The sequence below is a fragment of the Stegastes partitus genome, unplaced genomic scaffold, assembly GCF_000690725.1.
Source record: "Stegastes partitus isolate 25-593 unplaced genomic scaffold, Stegastes_partitus-1.0.2 Scaffold562, whole genome shotgun sequence".
NCBI lineage: Eukaryota > Metazoa > Chordata > Actinopteri > Pomacentridae > Stegastes > Stegastes partitus.
The window spans coordinates 307,864-331,926 of NW_007578293.1; the positions used below are offsets into that span (position 1 = coordinate 307,864).

At 42.5% G+C, this 24,063-nt stretch overlaps 3 protein-coding genes across 4 annotated transcripts in view; all 3 read left to right on the top strand.

Moving 5' to 3' along the window:
• Positions 1–4,008, top strand: part of olfml1 (olfactomedin-like 1) — a 10,900-nt gene extending 6,892 nt beyond the window's left edge. Inside the window, exons 6-9 of one of the 2 annotated variants that reach the window (XM_008288492.1) lie at positions 2,092–2,272; positions 3,343–3,502; positions 3,582–3,757; positions 3,861–4,008. In XM_008288492.1, coding sequence (XP_008286714.1) covers positions 2,092–2,272; positions 3,343–3,502; positions 3,582–3,738 — 498 coding nt within the window. In that variant the 3' untranslated portion in view covers positions 3,739–3,757; positions 3,861–4,008. Of the gene's footprint in view, positions 1–2,091; positions 2,273–3,342; positions 3,503–3,581 lie in introns of both variants that reach the window. The other variant, XM_008288491.1, reaches the window with a different exon arrangement.
• Positions 4,009–5,014: 1,006 nt separating this feature from the next.
• LOC103362206 (USP6 N-terminal-like protein) lies at positions 5,015–14,031 on the top strand. The gene is made up of 8 exons (XM_008288497.1): positions 5,015–5,162; positions 7,156–7,243; positions 7,350–7,457; positions 8,305–8,497; positions 8,976–9,101; positions 10,157–10,280; positions 11,263–11,332; positions 13,870–14,031. The coding sequence occupies exons 1-8, from the start codon at positions 5,020–5,022 to the stop codon at positions 14,029–14,031; spliced, it is 1,014 nt and encodes a 337-aa protein (XP_008286719.1). The 5' UTR covers positions 5,015–5,019.
• The window catches only part of LOC103362203 (serine/arginine repetitive matrix protein 2-like), a 70,232-nt gene continuing 60,072 nt past the window's right edge, over positions 13,904–24,063 (top strand). The window contains exons 1-3 of the mRNA XM_008288494.1: positions 13,904–13,984; positions 14,814–14,931; positions 21,936–22,048. Coding sequence (XP_008286716.1) covers positions 14,849–14,931; positions 21,936–22,048 — 196 coding nt within the window. The 5' untranslated portion in view covers positions 13,904–13,984; positions 14,814–14,848. The remainder of the gene's footprint in view (positions 13,985–14,813; positions 14,932–21,935; positions 22,049–24,063) is intronic.

Below are 24,063 nucleotides of genomic sequence, written 5' to 3' on the forward strand. Positions count from 1 at the left end.
TTCCAGGAAGAGAAACGCTGTGAAAAGCTGCAGTGAAACCACAAACATCCACATCCAGCATGTTGGTACTTGACTTACAGCTTCTTAATACATTAATGTGGAAGGTTTTGGTGCTTTTATACGTTAATATTCAGGTTGTAATCCTTTAGTACGATAATATCCAGCATCATGACAGTTTATTGCAGTAATATCCTGGTTTTTGATGTTTCAGTTCATTAATATCTGGATTTGTGGTTTAAACTATGTGAAAGAATTAATTACTATTTAGTAAAAACACAGATTCTTGATGTGAACATTATTTAGTTTGTCCTGTTTTTTAGGGCTGACATGAAAATTAATGCTTTAAAAATATTGTTTAACGAGTTAAATCTGTCAAATTACAGTAAATTGTTCCAAATATCAGAGTTAAAAACTTGTAGAAACAACAACAAGGTTGGATCATAAACTCCTGGTTGAAGCCGTTTCATGTTCAGCTTCATGTCTTCATTCATCAACACACTATGAACAACACAAGCAGCAGCAACACAACAAACTCTGATGCTCAACAACACAACAGCTGCTAATGAACAGTCTGCTGGAAACTCCTTCAGAGGAGTCAGAACTGTTTGAAATGTTCAAAAAACAAACAAACAAACAAAAAAACAGATTCTGTCAGATTCTATATCTTACCTGTTTTTTTTTTGTAAATAATCTTTTTCTGTCATTTCACTAAATATTATCAGTACTTTGAGTCTGTAAATAACAGTGAATTGTCCAAGTTTAAAAAAAGAATAAATCAAATTAAAGCTGCAGGCAGCGATGGTCGGTCCTCACCGTACGGTTGTCGGTCATCGTGCACATCGGGGTTCGGCAGAAATGCACTCTGGGCGGGTCTGTGATCCGGCGTGTCGAGCTCCGGGCAGATCGGAGCACGTACAGGCCAGTTACAGCACATCCCCTCAGACGTGATTTAGATCAATAAATACACAGAAACTCTTGGTGCACCAGCTGCAGCCAAAGACTTATTTCAATCTAATGTTGATTCATTTGAAGGAAGTTGTGTTTGTGGTCTCCAGGATGACTGTGGTGTTGGATGTGCAGCTACAATCAGCAGCTTCATGATCTTTGAGAAAACGTTCTGAATCCATGTTCGTTTCCCATCAAGGTGTTTCTTTGTTGATCTGCTTTGTGTTTGTAAAAAGTAAACCGGTTTAGTGTGTGGTGATGCTGAAGGTTTCCAGGCAACAGCGACAGTCCGACTTCATAAAGCTGCTGCAGCTTCAGGCCAGAGTCCGATAACTTCCAGCGATCTGTGTCCAGTTTTCTGAGCTGCGTTTAACTGATGCCGCCGAATGAAAACAACATTTAGTGCCGGTGAAGCTGGTTTCTCTCCTGAAACAAATGTGTTTCCTGCAGTTTAATCAGAAAAGATGTTTCCAAAGACAAGTATTCTTATTAAAGTCATACCAGGATTGGCTGATATATCTCATACAGGAGGCACAAAGAATCACTGACTCGGTTTCAGGAAGTCTATCATGCTGTTGTAGGACAGAGGCTGGTTGAACCTTTACTGATCCCTCACCGGGGACATTTAGCAGCTGGATGCAGATGAGGCTGGAAGAAGAATTAGAAAAGAACAATTAGCCTCCAAATAAAGACAAAACACAGGTTTTATCAGACAGTGAACAAGGCATAAAGACTATACCTGGATATGAACAGATCTGAACTGGTAGATGGTATTTATGGTGTGATTCTACGTCAGTAATTTACACGTCAGGGATTAAAACCTACAAATATGATGTCAAATACTGTTTCATCTGACTATAATTTTTATTTTAATAATTATAGAGAACAGCCTAGCATATGTAGTGATAAAGTGAAGATGATATTTTATCATAAATTACAGAACCAAACTGATGTAAACATTAAGGCTAAGTGCTAGCATGCTAACACAGCAGACTGAGCGCTACCTGCTAAACATGGGCCTCAGTGAACAATCTCTGTATATATATTAATCTTACGTTAGCATACTTTCAGATTCTGTTTCTACCAGATGATTGACTCAAACAAAAAGCCCTCTGAGCTGAACATGACCGATGATTTGCCGTGAAGGTGGACCTGGTGAACGGCACCGTGGTGGACAGCACCCTCCTTCCAGGAGCCGGACGTCTTCCCGTCTACAGCCTGAACCCAAACACCTACCTGGACCTGGCGGTGGACGAGCTCGGCCTCTGGGTGATCCACGCCGACCCCGAGTACGGAGGGAACCTGGTCATCACCAAACTGGACAAAGGTGCTGAACACCACACCACATATTTAACAGTGTTTAATCAACTTAGAGGAAATCATCCTGAACAGCTGGAGGCAACCAGCTGAACTTCAGCTCCTGTTGAAGCTTTGAGGTCCGTATGAAAGTCCTTCTGCATGAAGCTAATTAATAAATAAAAACTAATCATGGAATTGATTTTGAAGATGCAAAGTTTTACCTTCATCATGTGAATATTCTCAGAGTTACAGGTGTGGATCTACATTTCTAACACAGGAATATTTTGACACTAATGAAATGTGACATGTGAGATTTTCTTCACATCCCTGAACAGAACCAGAACAAACCAGAACTGAACCATCAGAGGAGAATCTAAAGACTCTCAAACAAGCTCTGAACGCTGCAGACTGGTTCCATCAATGTTGTTTCTACGTTTCACAGCTAAGATTCATTTACTAGAGTTAAAGGAGTGAATCCTGTCTACAGATGGTTCTGGTAGGTTCTGGAGGTAAAACGGTCCTTCCATTGTCTAGAACTGGTTCTGACCAACCACAATCACACATAAAATTGTGTGAAATAAAAAAAAAAATCTTGAAAATTACACAACTTGGTAAAAAAATGAAATGAAAGTTGTCCAATATGAAACACAACAATTACAAACGCACTCAAAATGATCAGAAAAAATACTCAGAATTTGATAGAAATGAGTTCAAGTCGTCCAAAGTGACTCGGAAATGTGTTTCTGGGTAAAAATGGAACATTTCATTTACAATAACTTGTTCTGATCAACCACCTGTCTTATGACACTGAGAAACTGAAGAAAATGTCTCATAAATGATCCAAATCGACTGAAAATTTGCTCAGAAGGACGTTAAAAGGGTCTAAAATGACAAAGAATCGACTTAAAATGACTCAATAATTGTCCAAAAGGATTTCAAGTTGTTCAAAATGACTCAACACTTAATCAGGTATAGGAGAAAATGGTGATGAACAGAAACCACAATTTGAAGGTAGAACTGTGGTCAGTGGATGAAGGTTCTGCAGACACAGAACCAGCTGGTTCTCTGTAACTCTAGTTGTGTGTGTGTCTGTCTCAGTGAGTCTGGCGGTAGAATATACGTGGGACACTCAGTGCAGAAGCCGTGATGCTGAAGGAGCCTTCTTCATCTGTGGAACCCTCTACGTGGTTTATAACACCCGGTATGGAGGCCGCTCCACCGTCCAGTGTCTGTACGACATCCACGACACCATCCACAGGTTGGACGCCTCCATCAGCTGCACACATGTGCTCACAGTTTCCATTTTCTAATCAGTTAAAACGCCTTCTTTCTCGCAGCAACGAGAGCCCGGTGATGTTCTTCCCAAAGCGCTACACCAGCCACAGCAGCATCCACTACCACCCTGGAGACCAGCAGCTGTACGCCTGGGACGACGGCTACCAGACCGTCTACAAGGTGGAGACGCGCCGCAACGACCAGGCTGCTGCAGAGTGACGCTGTTGTTACCGCAGAGGTCGTCCTGCATCTGTATCACCGCAACAATAACCCACAATCCTGCAAATAAAGCTCTCGTATAGAAGCATCAAGTTAGAAAAGTTCTTTTTCTGTAACTGTAGAGATCCTCTGCTGGCATTGGATGCTGCCTTCATCACTGTGAGACCATGTTGGACCAAAGGCCTGGAACCATGGAGGCTTTAACCTTTGTACCACCACAATAAAGAGCATTGAAGTGTCCCGTGTGTTTTAATAAATCATCGTCTCTCAGTGTCTGACTAACTTTTGCCAAAACAGTTACAATTTACTGTCATTTTACAGGCTTTCCATGTTTTGTTTTATCACTAATATCAAGTAAAATCACTGAAAAAAAGTTTGCAGTTTAAATAATGTTCAAAAATCTGTCTTTTTTTAAAAAATATATATAAAAGTAATTTGTCCTTTTGTGACATTTAACTGTCAAATTACACATTTCTTTAACTGCATGGAAACTGTAAAAAAAGAAAGTTCTTTGCATTTACTTCTCATTATTACTGAAAAAAGGATTTATAAGATTTAAATTTTATTTTATTGATTTTTCCTGTTTTGTGACATTGCAGGTCACAACTAGTAAAATCACAGAAAAGTATTAATTTACATGTTGGCTGGAGAAGAACAGGCCAAAACTGTAAATAATATCTACTTTAAAATTCTGTATTTTTTATTAATAGCAACCTTTTGCAATGTGTCAATGTAAAATTTAAATTAGAGAAAAATATCGTAATTTTTATTTTTATTTTTCAGGTATTTTGCAGTTATTTTTTCCCCCAGTTTTTCCAGTTTTTGAACATCATTATTCCATCATTTATTGATGTATTTTTTTTCCGGCTTCCTTCATGCAGTCATCTGGTTAACTGCACACTCTGTTTAATATGAAAAGATTATTTCTGTGTAAATAAATAAATAAAAGGTAAAAGAGAATAAAATGACCGATAATATAAATAACGTAAAAAATCAATTAGATGATAAAAAATAGACGACATTGCAGAAAAGTAAGTCTATAAAAACCTGTTTTTAAAAAACAACACGCGGATTAATTCAGATCTATGTCCACTGTGCTTCCTGACATTCAAATCCTTCCGCCTTCTCCTTTGCTCCGTCTCTGATTCGTCCCGCCCATTTTCAGTTGGCGGTGACGTGTCAAAGGGGGCGGGGCCAGAGTGACCGTTGACCGTAGCCTCCGTCCAGCGGACCGACCGACCGACCGACCGACCGCCGGACAGCAGCGCTCCTCTTCCAGCCATGAGGCGGAGAAGCAGCAGCTCCTCCAGCCGGAGAAGCTCCACCGTCAGACGGAGAAGCGAGAACCTGCGCTTCGACGAGTTCGGCTTCGCTGTGACCAAAAGAAAAGACCGCAAACTTCAGCACCGGTGTCACGACTACAGGTGCGGACCGGGTACCGTCAGCACGTCGGCTCGAGCGGCTGCTTAGCGGCAGCAGCCGGCTTCAGTTTAGCTCAAGTTCAGCCACTTTGTGGACGCGCTGGGCCGCTTTTAGTCCTTCAGTCGGTTCGTTAATGAGAGAAAAGCTCCGTTAGTCGGTGTTTCCGGTGACTTCAGCAACATTTAAATGTGATTTCTGGTGTTTTTAGCAGAACAGACGTCTGATGATGCGAACAGGGTTAAAGTTAGTCCAACAGTATCACTCCGTTGTTTGGAAGAAACTAGTTCCTGGCTACAGGATGGACTGAAATACCCGCAAATATTGCTTTTTAACAGAACTAATGAATCAGAACAGCTGCATTTCACTCATTAGTTGGAATATAAGTTTTATTTTCTGACAAATGCGTCATTTTCCAGCACTTTAATGTCGTTATTTCACTGGTCACACATGCAGCACAGGACAGAACACAGCGAGCAGCTCCTGTGTTCTGATCCTGGCATCACTACAGTGTGTCTATCTGTAATATTTAAAGGGATCCAGGCTTTCTACCACATGACTGCAATAAATCAGGACTTTCCTGCAGCTTCAATATTTTCCATGAGTTCATTTCTGCAACCAAATCTTCATTTTCAGTGTTTCTCTGCAGCTACTTGGTCATTTTTCTGAACACATGAGTGTCAACAAACTCTTTTAAATTCAGTTTGAAGAGAAAAGATTTGTGCATCCAGAAACCCTTAAAAAAAAAAATCTACAATATGTTGAAGAAATTGGCTGAAAAGCTGCACTAAGGACTTGCCTTGAACCTGCTGTTTTATGATGAATTTACGTCTTATTTTTATCAGTTTCTGTCTTTTTAGTTCGTTTGTAGTCGTTCTGTGTCACTTTTAGTTCATTTTAATCCTTTTATGGTCATTTTGAATCTAATATTGGTGCTTTTTTGTGTTCTACGTGTTGTTTTTCTTAGTTTTCATTGACTTTGCAGCTGTTTTTGCACATTTTTCGAGCATCTTCCATCAATTTTTTATTGGTTTTGCGTCTTCTTGCAGCTGTTTCTATTTGGTAGCTGTAGTTTTACCTGCGTTTTACTTCGTGGTCGTCTTGCATTAACTTTTAGTCAGTTTTAGTCTCTTTACGGTTGTTTGGCATCGAGTCGCGGTCTTTTTGTGCTTCCAGGTGGTTTTTATCTGTTTGCACTGAATCTGCATCTGTTTGCGTTCGCACAAAAACACTGCAGGTCGTCGGGCCGATAAAGACAAAAGATTTGAACTCCTCCAAAGCTATAAATAAGTATATATATATTTCTAATTTAGTCTTTAGACTGTGACACCTGGATGGATGTAGAACTGATCTGGTGTCAGTTTTAAACAGAACTCGAATATATTTTTCATCCAATGTTGGTCAAATTACATGAAAGTCGTCTGAAATGACACAAAAATGGTCCCAAATTGCTCAAAATCTTTCCAGAATGACTCACAAATATTCAAAAAGACATGAAGATGATCTAGAGTTAGTAAAAAACTGTTGAAAATGAAAGAAAAACATTCATAGCGACTCAAAATTACACAAAAGTCGTCCTAAATGACTCCAGTTGGTTCAAAATGGTTCAAAATTTGTCCATTTTTTTTTAGTGTTCAGACTGAGACACCTGGATGGATGTAGAACTGATCTGGTGTCAGGTTCTAGCAGAACCCAGATGTGTTCTTCCTCCTAAATGTCATGTGTCTATCTGCTGGACTGATGAAGTTATTATATTTTATTTTACTCCACTTCTGCGTATTTCCAGGTCCCATAACTCTGAACATATTCACAGTTTGATGGTAAAACTCTGCGGGGCTTCATTAGTTACTGCAGATCCAGGATCAGCTGACTCTGAGCAGGTCAGGTGGGGATGATCCGTCCTCTGCTGGTCGCTGAAGCTCCGTGTTGGTTTTTCCAGAAAGCCATGATGTGTGCTGATGAATCAGTCTGAGCTCACCGTGTTGTCTTCTCCGTCAGCTTCCCTCAGCTCAGCTCGGGGAGGGTTACAGAGCTCTGTGAGCTGCTCAGCTACTGGAATGGAGCCAGTTTCATCTGCAGGAGCCAGGTCAGAGAGCCGCACAACCTGCCGCCGCCACTGATGATGAAATGATCACAGCTGATGCTCGTCCCACAGGGTCACCGTGTTCTCCGCCCTCTCGCTGTGTTTTCAGATGGAGCGATTCATCAGGATGGGGATTCCTCCGAGCCTGAGAGGTCGAGTGTGGAAGTGTCTCCTCGGCATCGACGGTCTGAGAGAAATCAGTGACTTCAGCTACCAGGTAAAAAGCAAACCTCCGTCCTCCTCATGTGAGCGATGCTGCTCTGGAACATCCTCCAGCCGTGACTTCAGTCAACACGATCCGTCACTGGACAGTAAAACCAGAGAGTCTCTGATCTATGACTGCATGAGAAACAGAGATGCAGGAAAATCCCTTCTGTCACTGGGCGTGAAGCTAAAAGCTTTTTAAACTGTTTCCTTTTATTTAAGTTTTTAGTACTGACTCTTTTAAAACTTTCAGGAGTTAAAAACAGAAATCTGAAGCTTCTACATGGTCTGTAGCTCTGAAAACATTCAAAACATGAAGGTAAAACTGTGCCAGGCTTTATTAAACGCACTGATCAGCTGATTGTGAGGAGGCTGTTTGGTCACTTTCTATAGGCAACCATCCAAACGTTAGGATTTGTGTTGAGTTCTGATGGAAAGATGAAAGGATCCTATGAGCTGGTTAACCAGGAGATTAACCTGCAGATTGAGCCGATGATGACAACAATGAGTTTTAATTCACAACTGAGCTGTAAAACCTGCTGAAGACCTCGTATGTTCTCGGTGTTGGATTTAGTCCCTCCAGACAGATGCAGCTTCAGAGGTTTCCCAGCAGGTGTCACCGTTTAGCTGTGTTCAGTGTTTGAACCAACGTCCTGTTTTATCTTCAAACTGCTCCACAGTGACACGATGCTTCAGAGTTTCATTTCCCTCCATCATCACCCATAACTGTGATGTTAGATCACATTAACTCGTCCTGATGGCTGCTGAGCTTCCATTTCAACGTCGTTCATCATTCACAGCACTTTCATGCTTCATAGACTGATCTTCTAACAAGAGCTCGTGTCCTCCTTCTCCCTCAGACCTGCCTGTCTGAGGTCCGAGGTCCTCTGGTGGATCTGGGCGTCAGTGAATACGGCATTTTGTCCGCCATCGCCACGCTGAGCGACACTCAGAACGACCTGGACCTGAACCAGCAGCAGCCGTCCAGCTGCTCCGATGCCAGGTGCTCGGTTCAGGACATCACTCTGTTCCGGCAGATCGCCCTCGACCTGCGTGAGTCCAGACGATGTCAGACCTTTAATGTGTGGACGCTGTTCTGCTGGGAAGATGCTCGATGCATTTAAAGTGGGAATATTGTGGCGGCGGCATCTTCAGGGTCGTCTTTCTGAAGGTTTTAAACACAGTTAAATGCTCGCTTTTAGTCCTACATGTGTCACATACACCACTTTCCTGTTTGGACTGTGGACTTCCACCAGGACCGCATCATGTCTTGGGTTTATTACAGCAGCCTCCAGGTCCATTGGTTGGTTCATGTGCTCTCAACAGCTCTGAAGTTAACTTTATTCACACAGTTGAACCAAAACGCTGCACAATTCTAAACATCAACATATGAAACACAAATCTGAATGAACTACACAATGAAGTAAAGACACAGCAGAACAAAAGATGGAGTCAGAGAAACAGGTTTGTTTTAGTTATGTGTTGATCAGGTCAGAGGTCAATGAAAATTTTAATTGGTCCTCCTCCACAGAGCGATCCTTCCCGACCCACCGCTCTCTAATGGGGGACAGTCCGGAGGCCATCGAGGGTCAGGCGAAGCTCTTCAGGGTCCTCATCGCCTACGCAAAGTACAACCCTCAGGTCGGATACAGCCAAGGTAACAGCCAGAGGTTTCAGGATTCATTTCTAATCATGTTGTTTCAAACAGGATAGAGCGCTGCCTCTTTGTTTGTCTTCTCAGCAGTCATGTTTAGGTGATCATTACTGCCACTGTGCTGCCTGCTGAGCTTGTTTTCACTCATCAGGGTTTTAACACACTTTCACCAGAGTGGAGGCAGCAGCAGTACGTAGCGTGGCCACTTGATGGAAGTAGAGGACCATAAACACAAAGAGTGGGCGTGAAATACTGTCTGCTTTGCTCAAAAACACACAGTACACACTTTCTGTCAGGATACACGTATGTCGTTACGTAAATTAGATTTACATGAGATGCAAAATGGATTTTAAAAAGTTAATTCAAGCATTTGTTACCGCTGTGATGCCGTGTTGAAAATCTGAGTTATCAGCTGCTTTTTTCTGTGTTTTATTCCAATGTTTGCATCCACATGTAAGATTATAAACACGTTCTCATGTGTTCTCACCATGAAAGAATCCTCTTTAGTGTCACAATTTAGTGAACTTAATGTGTCACAATAAACCGAAAATTGACTGAAATCACCTTAAAAGGCTGAAATAGTCTTTATATTTGACAGTAGTTGCCAAAATGTTGTGTATTGTACCTTCCATTTTTCCTTATTGTCATTAATTATTTCACCATATCACATCACAAGGTGTTAAAATCCTGTCAAATGAAGCTTCTTTAGTCTTTTAGCCCCTTTTTTATGACAGTTTCTGGGGATATATTCCTGCCTTACAGTGTATGTAGCTTGTAAGCTGTAAACTTTAGAATTGCTTGGATCTGACAAACTTACATGCCCTCATTCTTTGGCTTTTCGCAGTGATGTATAAGCAGCTGCACCAAACATATTGAGGTTACGCTCTGCAACGTTGCTCACTGCGCTGCTTCTGCTGTCGAGCACTTTTATTAAAACATGAGTCTGATTTTCTACCTTAAACGTTTGTAATATGCAGCATCAAACACTTTATGTGGCAGCGTTTTCCTGGAAGCACAGTAATATTTCTGCATCATGCTTAAGACGTGTGTGTTTCCAGGGATGTCCTACATTGCCGCCGTGCTGCTGATGCAGTTGGGAGAAGAAGAAGCCTTCTGGGCCCTGACAGCCCTGTTGGATAAACCCAAATATCTGTCGGAGCTGTTCGACCTCAGCCTCACCAAGTAAGACCGGCTTTAGCGTGGATAGAAAGGGTCAGATGTACCCCTCAATGTTAAAGACCCGCTAACGCTGCACGAGCCTCAGCGTCTCCTCAGACCAGCAGGTTGTGACCTTCTGGGTTTTCCCAGAGCCTGAATAGTGACTCAGGGCTGTTGTGCTTTTACAGTTTAGACCCCCAGAGTCTGGATTGATCGACCTGCTGAGATGAGATTCACTAAATCTGTCATTAGTTTACAAATTTGCTCCTGAAATATTACTTTTACAGAAACTTTCACAATTTCAATTTATTTTAGATTTTCATTTCTGATTTACTGTTTTGTTTTTGATATTTTATTCTTGTTTTTAATCCTTTTGTGAAGCACTTCGTAAGAAAAGCACTAAATGAATAAAAAGGTGTTATTATCATCCTGCAAAATGAAGGGAAGTCAATGATATGAACAATTCTGTATGTATATATATATTCTTACTAGTTCGTCAAGAGAAACTTTATTGGACACGTTGCAGCACAGCTTTGGAATAATGTGAGGTTCAACATTTAGTCTTAATTTTAATCCCCACTGAGACAAAGATTATTGTTGTTGTTGTTATTAATATTATTATTAAGAAGAAGAACCTTATTTCTATCTTTTGAAAACACAATGACAAAGTGCTTTTCAATAAAACAAATGTCAAATAATGAACACAAATATAAACAAGCATTCAGTCAGGATGAGATAAACTTTATTGACCCGTCTCAGGGGAAATTTACAACAAACTAGATGAACCAGTTAAGTGTCTTTGTTTTGTTTTTTGACTTTCGTGGCCTCTTCGTGTCCCTGTGCTCACATGAACGAGGTCAATATTCACGTTTAACACTCAGTTAGCAGTTGCATCTTAAAGTTGGATCCAACAAACAACTTTTCTGTGTAATTCTAAACTTCTGCTGTTGTTTTTGTGAGTGGTGGCGCCGGACTGAGCTGTGTTGTGTCTCCTGGTTCTGATCAGGGTCCAGCATCAGGTGAAGGTGTTCGACCAGTTCCTGAAACACAGGAAGCCTCGACTCACCCAGCACATGGTGAGTGGCGCCGTCTGAATCCAGATTTCTGGGTTCGTATGAAGAATAAAAGCAGAACGCGACGCTTTAAGTCTAAACAACACACTTTGCTCGTAACGTGGTTCAGGTTCTGAGCGGGACGCTGAAAACTTGGTGTTTGTGCTGGAATCATTCGTCTCGGAAGGAAAGCGCTCCTAAAAACCCGCTGACAGGAGAGATCATAGAAGTATGTGTGTGTGAGTGTTTGAGGCCAGATATAGCCAAGTGATGAGTGGCTGCTCTAAAGGAAGAGGCCTCTGTGACGTGTCCGTCATCGGCTGGGCCTCCTCTGCCTTTCAGCCCGGTGGCTCCGGGCTCGGCGCGGCGCTGAAACCAGTGGTTTCACAGGGCACACAAACCCACAGCTGTGGATGTTATTCAGCTGTGTTCTGTAAGTGCGTTCAGCGAGGCCCTTCATGCTCTTCACCATTAGTGACATTCACTGAAGTAAGCAGCAGCTGACGGCGGAGACTCATTTAACGTCGTCTCATTGATTAGAACAAATACACAGCTTTGGTAGTGGTTTAGCTTTATTAATCAGTTGCTCTTTACAGGGTCGTCTAACGTTTCTTCTATGTTCTACAATCCTAGGTGGAGAAGTTTGACTTTAAGTAAAGAATTCAGCCTTTGTAGGTTTGTTTAAGGTTGTAATCTTAAGTAGTGAAAGTTGGAATTTAAGAGGTCTTTACAGGATTGTTTAAAGTTTATTCTATGTTTTGGGAGCTTCAGTAGAGAAATTACAATTTTAGAGGCTTGTACAGGCATTTTATTCATTATTATCTATAGCGTCTGGGCTCAAAGCTTTACCTTAGTCACTGTTAGACGTCCCTGCTTCACAATGAACACTAGATGTACAGATCTGCTCCTCTCTTCTTAGCACAACCTCAGACGCTCTGCTAGCCGCAGTAGTCTCTAGAACTATTCTCTGGTCATATGCACAGTCCAGATGATTCTCCCAGTACGGATAACGTCTGTTTTCCACAAGACTCACTCTTTGGTTTTTATAGTTTCTACTTCAACAGGTTCATCTGATTTTTATATCCTGCTTTTATGGCCCCAGTGCATCCCAACGTTGTTTTATTCCGACAACTAGTCGCTGCGTTTCACAGAAGATGTGGTAGTTGCTGCTTTTTAAATGAAATGTGAAATTTAATTTGGCGGTTACGCTGAGGAAGTCAGAAGTTTTTTGCTTTTTACAGAATCTGGTGAATGCAAATGGTTTATTTTTGGCAGATTCTTAATAAGACAGGCAGGAAAAGGTGATTTTAAACAAATATCTGGATTTTAAGCTCAGACTCTGGTTCTTTTTTTCCACCAAACAGAAAGTTGTAAATAAATAGTCGAGCTGAAAGTTGAAAATCTGATGATTCGTTCTGTTTTTGCAGTTTCTGGCTCATAATTGGTGCCAGTTTGGTAATTTTTAAAAGACAGCATGTCTTACAAACCTGCTGCTGGGTTTTGGGGTTCAGAGGGTTGAAAGAAATGAGATGATTAAAAATCCTCATTTGTTTTTCAATGGTTTTACGTCCAGATTGAAGCTGTGGTTTTCCTCATTCCGTATATCTTAGGCAGGCTAGCTGTGTGGTTTTAGAATGGTAACCACCAAGTTGTAGTTTATGCTGTTGGTCATGATAATCCCACTACGAGCCCCGGAAGTAACTGGTTCTTGGTTCTGCACCAGCAAATCGTCGGTGCTACTCCAGAACCAGTTGTCCTGGCCGAGAACGAAAGCGAAAAACTGATTCGAGAACAGAGCTGCTGGTCTGTCTGTAGACTCCTAAGACATCAGAAATGTTTGTCGAGTGGCCGAGCAGCTTCACAAACTGCCCTTGTTATGTTCCTAATCATGGTTTTAGATCATCAGTGAGCCTTCTTCTGCACAATCATCTCGGCCAGTTTGTTCTGCCACGTTTTAAAATATTCATTCTGATAGTTGGTACGCTCACTAATGCATCCACTGCTGCCGTCTGTGCTGCTCCAGTGTCTTTGAGGGGATTGTTATATTTCACGTCGACTCAGCAGGTCCGGGAGGAAAGAAGCTGCCCTTTTAGAGCCAAAACACACACACACACACACACACACACACACACACACACACACACACACACCATGGGGGTTTATTGTCGGCACAATGGTTTCTTCCCCGTACAGAAAATCCTATTAGAGATCAGAGGTCAGCGTTTCCTTTGTAATGGAGCTGTTGAGCAGACATACGGCCGTAAACAGATTGTTGTACTTGTGCTGAATTCACCAGCGCCGATCCCCTCGTCTGCGCTCATCACAGCTACCGGACGCATGTAGAAGATTCTCCCATGACGCCCTCCCCTCTTAACACCACGCAGCAGAAAAGCCGTGAAAACCGGCGCAAGAAAGACGCCTTTTGAGTGAAAAGATGTTTATTGTCATGTAGCGGATGGATGCCTCGGTTAGGAGCCAGTGGAAGTTTATTTGACAGAATCTGGCAGTGGAACAAGTGCTGAACACATTGTTGGCTCGCTGTTTGTCCCTCTTCCCCGCAGGAGTCAGTGGGAGTCTTATCAGTCCACTTTGTGATGCCGTGGCTCCTCACTCTGTTCACTTCCCTGCCCTGCTGGGACTCTGTCCTGGCTGTCTGGGACCTCATCATCCTGCACGGTACCAACACACCAACACACATGCACATGGAGCAGAAGGATTGTTGATTTGCTGTGAATGACTCCAGGGGGATAGTTTTCATGGTTTTAATAGATTGTTCGTTAATTTAGTGAACTATTTACTGCCTAAGATGATAGTTGTGTCTTTGCTCTTTTTATTGATTTAGGCATTAACATAACATTTATTCGGTTCATTCTGAGGTAACTCTGAATAATTAATCAAATCCAAATCACAATTTGAAACAGCTACTAGCCCATTGCAAAGCCTGCTGTTTAGAATAAGATAATAAATAATAAGAGTGATGCTTTATTTAACTGGAGCGCCTGTTTATGCATCCCATCGACTGACTGATCGATGTACACTTAGTGGTTTAACTGAAATCAGCCCAGTGTCATTACACTTTATGTATATTGTCATGTTGGTAATTTTACAAGTTCATCCCATCCTTCCTTTGCTTGTGATGGTTTCTCATGTGGGAACGCTCCATCACAGGTTTTAAATCGATCACACACTGACTTACAAAGTTATATCGCAAATGAAATCGCAATATCTGTCAGAAAAATCCCAATTAGATGTTTTCCCTGAGTAGTTTGGCTCCAGCCTGAGTGAAACGTTTGGTGGGAAGAACTGTTCCTTTGTCTGAAGTGAAGCCAAAACTTGAAGAATCCACTTCACAAAGTGAACCAGCTGAATCCTTCCACCTACAGCACAGATATGAGAGAAATAACCGTCTCCTCATGTAACTCTGGGCAAGAAGGCAAATAAGTTTATTCCCTGACACGTCGAGCTTTATTGGTGAAGAAATCATTTCAGAAATCTTCCTCCTCAGGCCTGTCGGCTGTGTTTCGTACTGCTCTGACCATCATGGAGCTGCTGGAGCCTCGACTGATGGACCTGAATGATGAAGGAGCCGTTTTACCGCTGCTGCTGAGAGTCCCTGTGGATGTGTAAGCAAAGTCAGGCTTCACCTTGTGCAGTCTTATGAATGTTGTCCTTATTATGATGGTGGTGGCCATGCAGTGCACCTCTGTGGAAGAATCTGCATTTGTTCCTTTGGTGCTGATATGCACAGCTATAGTTAGGGATGCCCAATTATTATTATTATGATAGATTTTATTGCCATTGATCCAAACCAAGTCGTCTAATATCTAGTGTCTGCCGATACCGAGTCCCAGTCGGATACCATTTGCCAAGATACTTCCTGGGATGCCTGACTGTCTTGGAGCCTTCCACTATTTATGTGTTAGCATTCCCAAAGTCCGCTCTGTTACGGGAAACAACAATAAGAACCTCTGAGTAGCCACCAGTACACCGAAAAAATCAAGTTTTGCCAAGTACTTGAATCGTGCAGATGCTTTATCCATTTTAATACCTCATCTCACAGCATGTTGATGTTCAACCAAAACTAGCTGTGTGTTTTCAGAATGAAAAATCACTGTTTTGTAGGAACACGGAAGCCGTTTCCTTCACTTAGCCCCGCTCAAGGCCATTGATATTGGTTTAAAGAAATACAGTCAGAGCGTTTCTTCCCCTGTAGCAAAATAATGGTGCAGCCAGAATGGGCGAGACGAGGTTTACTGTGGCTCCACAACGTAAAGAAGTAAACCTGGATTCTCTACATGATGTCAGTAAACGTACCGTAGACCAGCTGTAGTACCTGGTTGTTCCACTAGGTGGAGCCTCTTCCTGTTTAATCACGTAGAGACCAGAGGAGGCATCACTCAGACTACAGCTCATGTTGGCAGCAGAGAGCATTGTGGGAGTTTAGCAGCAACGGGACCATGACAGAGACTCTGAGGAGGCTCAGGACCTCCGACCAGAACTCATGTTTAATACAAACAGGGATCAATTAGGACAGTGGTTCTACATCCCAATGACACATCTAACAGGCTAAAGTCATGCTGACTTAAATAACAACAGGACAAACTTACACTATGTTAAACATGCATCAATGAATCCATAATTGACTGATCTTGCTGCTGCTAGTTTAGTAAACGATCCATAATTTGCATCCTCGTCCTGCCACAGATTGTGCTCCTCCTTTACACACCTGTGTGACAGCAGACGTAGACAAAGGATCGGGCTCCGGGTAAAGTCGATACCGATCGGTTTAAAAGTGCCTCGATTGGATCAGGACACCTCAGCTACGGTTAAATTTGAATGACATCTATCACTTTTGTTCTCACGCGTCTTTTTCTTCACGATAAAGAAACATAAGACACGTTGTCTGAGCCCCACATGTGTGGATATTGTCCCGGACCACCCTCATGAAGGCCCTGAAAGCTCTGCTTCTCCCTGAACAATGTCCATCAGAGTTCTCAGAGCTCCGTTTTTAGGCTCAGTCCTAAATGAAACCGCAGGCAGCTCATGAATATGAATCGGCTCATCAGGGCTGGACATGTTTTGACATCGAGCGTTCCAGGAAAAGTAGAGCGTCATTGTTGTGCTGTGGTTGTTTTTGTACGTGTTTGATGTAAACATCCTTTTTGGTAAATTGGTTTCTTCAATAGCGGCCCATGCTGCTTTCAGTCCGAGCCTCCGTCTCCGTCTCACTATGTTGAATATAAGCGTCGCACGCTGACGGACGTGTTTTGTTGACACGGAGCTGTAGTTATGGCAACTCAGCAGGGTCACTGGGTTTGTGTATACAGCCGGTGTTTGTGTGAGAGATGGACTGGTGCACAGTGATTATTAAAATCCAGTTTATCATATTTGGTTTAATAGATAAGCTCCCTTAAATTTCACCCTCCTGCGTGCCTCTCATTGTTGCACAGCTCCTGCTGTTTGTTTACCTTGGACGGAGATCTGTGGAGGCGACCCTGGACAAATGGAGGCTGCACAGCCAAGTAGTTTCCATAAACGTAGCTGTGTCACAGGCAGTGATAAAGCACTTAATCACAAGCCAGAGGGGGAGAAGGCGTGCTAGGTACGCACCGATGACTTGCAAAGTGCATTATAAAGGACAAGTTATGCAGGATTATTGCAGAGAACAGCTTCACGACTGTTTCACTCATCGTTTAGTTTCTTAATGCCTGATTTCCAACGTTTATAGCCGGCTTTCATACGCTCTGAATTACGCAGATGTTTTTTTGTGCTACAGGAACAGAAATAGCTCGGCTCGGTGCATGTGTGAACCTCCTCTGCTGTTTGCACATGTATACAGCATCAAGGGCAGCACTGACAGACACATTTTGTTCTAGCTCTGGTGTTCAGCGGGCAGCCTGCCATCACGTCACATTGAGAAGTCCTTGTTGCCTGCTTGGCATCATTACGAAAGCTTGGTCAGAAGTCAACACTAAGTGGCTCGGCTGTCTCCCAGGGCAGGATCTCCTTACACTGGGAAGATACTGTTGAAGAAAGAGGGGAGATGAATGGAGGGTCAGAGGGAGAAGCTGAGGGGAACGAAGGAGGGGAGATCTTCAGCCTCTCTTCATTTTCTTTAAGGATCTCAGCTCTTTTGCTCACTGTGAATGGTATAAATGGGTGTTGTCATGCAGCCACAGAGGCCTTTCTGATTAATGATTGGTTGAGAGGCTCATCCATCTCATGTGACCGTCCGTCTACACCGAGCTGTCAGTCAGCTGTCAGCTCACTCATAGGCTCTAACAATGACTCCCAGCAGTGCGACGTCAACAGTCCAGCAGCAGCTTCTGTCTGTTTCTGACATGACGCTGCTGTCTCTTCTCCCTGGATCTCATCTCAACTTCTGGTGTCAGAACTGATCAGCTGGAGACTTTTGGGACTGCTTCTCTTCCTCTCACTGGCCCTGGTTTACCCAAAGTTCCAATCAGATAGCAGCCCTCTTTCTCCTACATTAATAGTCTGCTGACCTCCATATGTTGGGGATTTGGTAGCAGGTACTAGGGATGCAAACGTCAAATAATGTCCTTAACTGATAGTCAATTGAGGTCTCTAATTGTTAAAATGCTCATGTGCTAGTTTTAAAAAACAAACATGTGACACTTGGTGCAAAAATGTTTCAGCTACTTTAGCTAATCAGACGTGTGAACGCTGTTCTGTTAAACTTCTTCGATACAAAAGTTCTGGTCGGTGCACCTTAACCTCCTCAGAGTCTCTGTCATGGTCCCGTTGCTGCTAAACTCCCACAATGCTCTCTGCTGCCAACATGAACTGTAATCTGTAGACGCCTCCTCTGGTCTCTACAGGATTAAACAGTGCGAGGCTCCACCTGGTGGAACAACCAGGTACTACAGCTGATCTACGGTACATTTACTGACATGGACGTCATTTGTCTTCTTTGTCGTTAGTTAATATATTTTGAAATTTGGGTAAATTAATTGCTGTGCAATGCATTGATGAACAATAAATCATGGACATTCCTAGCCTGTATAATTCTACATTTCTCGATGGCGTTTCATAGTAAAAAATAAACCAACTGAATGAGTTTATTTCAGCAGTAGCTATTGCAAAAATGTTGCTTTACCTGCACGTACCGATGCCACCGACTGTCAGTACCTACGAAAGAAGCGCTGTCACGTTTTCAGACACATTATGAACTTCTAAATTACATTAGTAAGAGCTACTTTACCACAGTCGCCTCTAAATTACATTCCACACTCGCTAAAAGAACCTAACGTCATTTTCACTCAGACATGAATTATGGATGTTTTATAGAAATCAGGAACAAAAACTGCAAATTAATTCATCATCAGCCGTTAATGTCAGAAATGATGAATGTGGCTTTGATACGACGTTTGTGATGATTTTACGTCATTCAATTCAGCGCACTGGATTTGTCTTTATTATGGAATAAGACCTGCAGCCCTGCCAGGTCTCCTCTTAATTGATTTATAATCTGCGTAAACTTGATTATACTTGGAAGGACAGACTTGCACATCACATTTCAACTTTAAACAACACTGACTTAAATAGTTTTTTTATGCTAAACGATGACATTCGGAGCCGCCACACAACCTTCAGCGGCCCTCAGACTCGTTTAGCTCTTCTTTCAGCAGCGACTCTTCATTGTGCCTCCCTCGGCGTCCATATCTCCGGTGCCCAGTCCCGCCTCGCCCTCTAAACCTCCTCCTACACTCTGCTCAGCGGCCTCCACCAGTCCAATCTCTTTCTCCTTTGTTTACGCCGTCCTTTGCAATAGTCGATTCCCATAAACCTCCCCGGGCCGTCCCCTCCTCCCCCGAGTTCTCGTTTTCTTTTCTGCTCCCCCTTTCCCTCCTCCGTGCCTCCTTTCATTCATTCATTTATCCTCATTGACACATTGACACCCTCGTTCAGCTGCAGGCGTTGACACATCATTTGTTTACTTCACCGAGACGACGCTGGCTTCAAAGTTCCCCGAATACATTCAAGCTGAGGTTTAATCCGGGGTTCTGACCCGTTTGTGTCGCTCGTCCTAATTCACATGATTCACGATTAAGATCCTTTATAGTCCCCGTTTACTCATCTTAACTTAAAGTTCATGTCTTTTTTTTTTTTCTTTCTAAAGAGGCTTTTTCTGAAGCAACCTGATACAGAAAATTGGTTTGGGATGGTTGGAGTCGCAGCTTTATCTGTTTTAACATCTTGTAACGGGAACCTTCCCCTAAGTTGTACAAAGCACATATCAAAGCTTTGACAGATACAGTCTGTTTGTCAGAGGAACTTAACACAAGCTTCCTGGGAGTTTCTCAGAAAGACACATAAACTTACATCGTTCTACGTCTCTGAATGTTGTAGAAAACTCAGAACATTAGCTTTGATGCTGCTGAGATTTTACATTTCTCAGAGTGTTTATGTGGTAAAGTTGAACAATAAGGTGCACAAACAGATTCAGAAAGCGGAAAAGTTTAGAGACTGTGATGCTGTAATCATGATCTAGGATTAGATAAGCCTGTGTTAATCCTACAGTGGAGAAAACAATACCAGCGGTCTTTATCCAACCTGCTAAATTCAGTTCACATCAACTACAAAAGTAATATCTGACAGAGTCATGTGAGGCCTAAGGAGGTAAAATAGTGTGTAAAACCAACAGGAAGTCACCCAGCTGTTGCCTGCACTTCAGAAACTGGAGCTGCTTTGCCCCATGTATCATCATGACATCAGTTTATTTACCATCACATCAGTTCGGTGTCACATCAGTGAAATCCTCTGTGGACCTTTAACGAGCCGACAGAGGCCCCGGCCGATCAAAACTCTGCCTGCGCGTCATTCGTCTTCTTCCCTCAAGTTCACTCAATTTTCATTTTCTCCGAGGCGCTCCATCTATCCGTCGCTGTCCGCCACCATTTGTCATTCTGCTCGGAGTCGGATAGCTCAGCCCTGAGATCTAACCTCATCCACAGATATTCACTTATTTGGTTTCTCTCTAAGAGCGAGATGAAGATCGATGGAGCTGTCGGGTCTCTGTGTTAGTCAAAGGTGGAGGCAAACCAAATGCATAAACACAGATTATTCCTGAGTGAAATTAATTTAGAGGAATGTGTGAGTGGTTGCGTGTCTGGCTTTTGCTAGATCACACAAATGAGTCAGTTCACGTTAAATCAAACCAAAAAGTTCCTCTCAAACCTCCTCAGAACATCTGGTTCTGTATCTGCAGAACCTTCATCTACTGACCAGAGTTCTACCTTCAGACTGTGAATGTTCCAGAGGTCCAGGTCCTTGAAGTCCACAGAGGAGGGTCCAGATTGATCACTTTAATGGACTTTTTCCATCATTTCTGAGCCTCAGAACTTCATCAGTACAGCAGATAGACACATGACATTTAGGAGGAAGAACACATCTGGGTTCTGCTAGAACCTGACACCAGATCAGTTCTACATCCATCCAGGAGTCTCAGTCTAAACACTGGACCTGGTTTCTGTTCAGCACCATTTTATTCTATTAAAAACAATTCTTGTGTCATTTAATTCTGGACTAAGTTTGGACAGATTTTTGATTCGCTGAAACAAATTTTGGTTTATTTTGGTGAAACTGTGAATCATCCTCAACAGTTTTTTAATCATTTTGGAGAATTTGTAAGTAATTTTGGATACTTTTATATTGGTTTTAGCCATTTTCTTGATTTTGGGGGCAATCTGTGAGTCATTGTGGACTAAACTTTTGTCAGTTTGGAAAATTTTGAAAAAAAAATTCAACAATTTTGAGTCATTTTGACCATTTTTTTTGTGTCATTCTGACCAAATTTTGAGTCATTTTGGACAGATTTAAAGTGATGTAGGGCTAATCCTGGGCAATTTCTCACCTTTTTTTTCCACAACCAGCTGGTAGCGTCAGTATTATGGGATGTCTCATAGTGGTACCAGTCAGACTCCAGATCAGTTTAATATCTATGACATAGAGTGATAGAAACAATCATTGGTACCCTGGATGTGGTTCTGGTTCTGATCATTCACCAGAGAAAACTTTACAAAGTGCATTCTGGGTAAACTGTCCAGGCTCATATCAGCATGTGTGATGGTGGTTGGTCAGAACCGGTTCTAGACGATGGAAGGACCGTTTGACCTCCAGAACCTACCAGAACCATCTGTAGACAGGATTCACTCTGTGGGGAAACTTTGACATTTTGGTGTCTATCTCTTGTATTTATGAAGCTATAAGGCTCAAAACAAAAACCTCAGAGAACTGAAAATCTCAAAAACTCAACCCATTCCTTTTAACTTTAAGACCCTGTAACTGAAAATATTTATAGCATGAAGGTAAAACTTTGCATGATTTCATTAAATATACTAAAGCTTTAGACTAAAAGAAAATCAGCTCATTGTGAGGAGGTCGGGGTGATGGGACTGATTGATTTTTCATGTATTGATCCTTTTCCATCTCTTAATCTTTGATAATTTCTCAGTTAAACTGTTTTCTGTTCACAGGACATGTTGTGTTTGACGTGCTGTGTAAACCGGTGCAACATAAATCTAAATATAGAGCTGTGCTGCTGTATTTTTTATCCTCTTTGACACCTTCTCCCCCTGCCTCTCCACCACATGTCCCCCTGCAGGGCTCAGTACACGGTGCTGGTTCCTGCTCTGTGGAACGCCGACGTCCAGGACTGGGAGCTCAGATGTATGAACAGCCTGGTGCTGGACGAGAGCCACCACGCCGCTAAAACAGGTAACACACACTCACCGCTTGTTCCCGACGCAGAGGGACTCTTGGGACGCTTCCACAAACTCTGGTTTCTCAGTCACTTAACCTTCAGCGGCTCACGCACCGATCCTGTTACACCTGCAGACCAACACTTTTGTCCTGCAGGCTGAGAGTCCGTGTGGATGCTGGTTGGGCCTTTGGGGACGACGTCTCCAGCTTGTTCCACGTTAGAAAAGAAAACAAGTCGCCCCTTTGTTCACCTCCGTCGCTTATTTTCTCCTGTTTACAACCTGATTAATGTTCACCTGCCTGTTAAGGTGTTTTTTTTGTTTCTCCGTGTCGTCTTTGTTTAACATAAACGAAACCAGATCGCCGGATGGATGGACTTCGCTTTATTCTAGTTCATTCACTCAAGTGAGGATGTGAGCACCAGGGTTGATTGGATCACTGTGAACTGTTGTCAGATTTTGTAATTCAGTGTATCAGTCACTAAGCATTGAAGCTCGATTATTACTCTTCCTCTGGCTTATCTCGTTAAATCTTCCAACACAGTTTTTGGCGCTTAACTCGTCCCACAGCTTTGAAAAAACCCATATTAATTGTATCTGACTTTTGGTAGTGATTCATCGAATGGATTTGACGAAATTCGTAGAAAACTGCGTTAAAAATCCCCATTGAACTAAACAGGAAGCTGGCTGGACCACTGCCAACACCAGCCATCTTAGGAACCTGCAGCTCCGGCAGATTTTACAGTAAAAACCTCATTCAAAGTTTAAACAGGTCACAAGGCTTTCAGTTTTGTTCGTCTAAATCTGTGTTTTGAGGTTTTTATGCAAGTTTTCTTTTCTTTTTTTTTCTTGAAACTCCAGAAATTTGCTTAAGGTAGTGTCACATTTAATGAGAATTAATCACAACGACATGTTTTATTTAAGTCAATATCAGTTTTTATAACTTTTTTTTAGTATAGACCAGTAGAAAAAAGGCTTAATCTGAATTTTAGAACCTGGCTTTGAATTTAAACCCTTTAGCCTGTTTGTCATGCTACACAAGATAATGTTAACACAACAATGGAACACAAATACACACATAAAATAAAGAGTTGCCTCCATTATCAGGGAGTATAATTAGCATTTAAAAGCCTCTGAGGTTCTTCCTGCAACCAAACGCTGCATTTTTGTCGTGTTTTCATTGCATCTGATGCATGTAAGTGAAACTATGGGATAATTTCCGTCTTGCTTTTGATGCAGCGCCTATTGCTGCTATGTATCGCTGTAGTTTCATCACCCGGGCCGATGTTCAGAGACCGTGACATGAATGAAGACGTGCTGGATTAACCCTTGTCATGATGTGAGCTGACAGCCACCAGAACTGTCCAATGAGTGAATCACCTGTGAGTCAGAATGGTTTGAACCTTTTAGTTTGTTTGTGATGAGCAAGAGTGGCCTCTAAATGCACAAAAATATGTTGTTTTTGAACCAAACGAACTCCAGTCCAGGTGTAAGAGTGACCTAAAAACAAAGCCTTCACCTCAGGGAGATTCGTCATCTTCTGTCACGATCACGAGGACTGAATAGAAAGTAGTTCTTCTCAACAGAGTAGTCGTTGGTTGTATTTAACCGCGGCTCACCAGCAACAGATGGTCCTTAAACAAGCTGCTCAGATGACAATCTCCCAAAGACTGATGACCAAGTCGCAGTGCGTCGGTTCGTGTGTTGCCGCCGCAGATCAAAGCAGCTTCGACCTGTTTGAAGCTCGTTCAGATATCAGATGTGGAAACCCCTCAGTGTCGTCTTCACAAGACGCAGACGGGCTGGAATGCAGGTCTGTTGTGTTGCGATGTGCACATACGCTGGCGTTTGTGGGTTCGCCGTGAGTCACACGTTGGTGGCTGCAGGGCTGTTCGTCAGTGCAGCTGGAGAGGCAGAAGGAAGAAAGAGAGAGTGTGTGAAAAAAGACGAGCTGTGTGAGTGAGACGGTGTTTGCAGAAGAATCGGAAAGAGTTTGAGAAGTTTCCTTTCAGGCAACAGGAAGCTACAAAA

What these genes read in the sequence shown, in the direction of transcription:
- LOC103362206 (XM_008288497.1), top strand. Translation starts at nt 5,020, where the DNA reads ATGAGGCGGAGAAGCAGCAGCTCCTCCAGCCGGAGAAGCTCCACCGTC. An exon ending in CACCGGTGTCACGACTACAG is followed by an intron (nt 5,163 to 7,155) that starts GTGCGGACCGGG and finishes CTTCTCCGTCAG; the next exon opens with CTTCCCTCAGCTCAGCTCGG. An exon ending in GTTTCATCTGCAGGAGCCAG is followed by an intron (nt 7,244 to 7,349) that starts GTCAGAGAGCCG and finishes CTGTGTTTTCAG; the next exon opens with ATGGAGCGATTCATCAGGAT.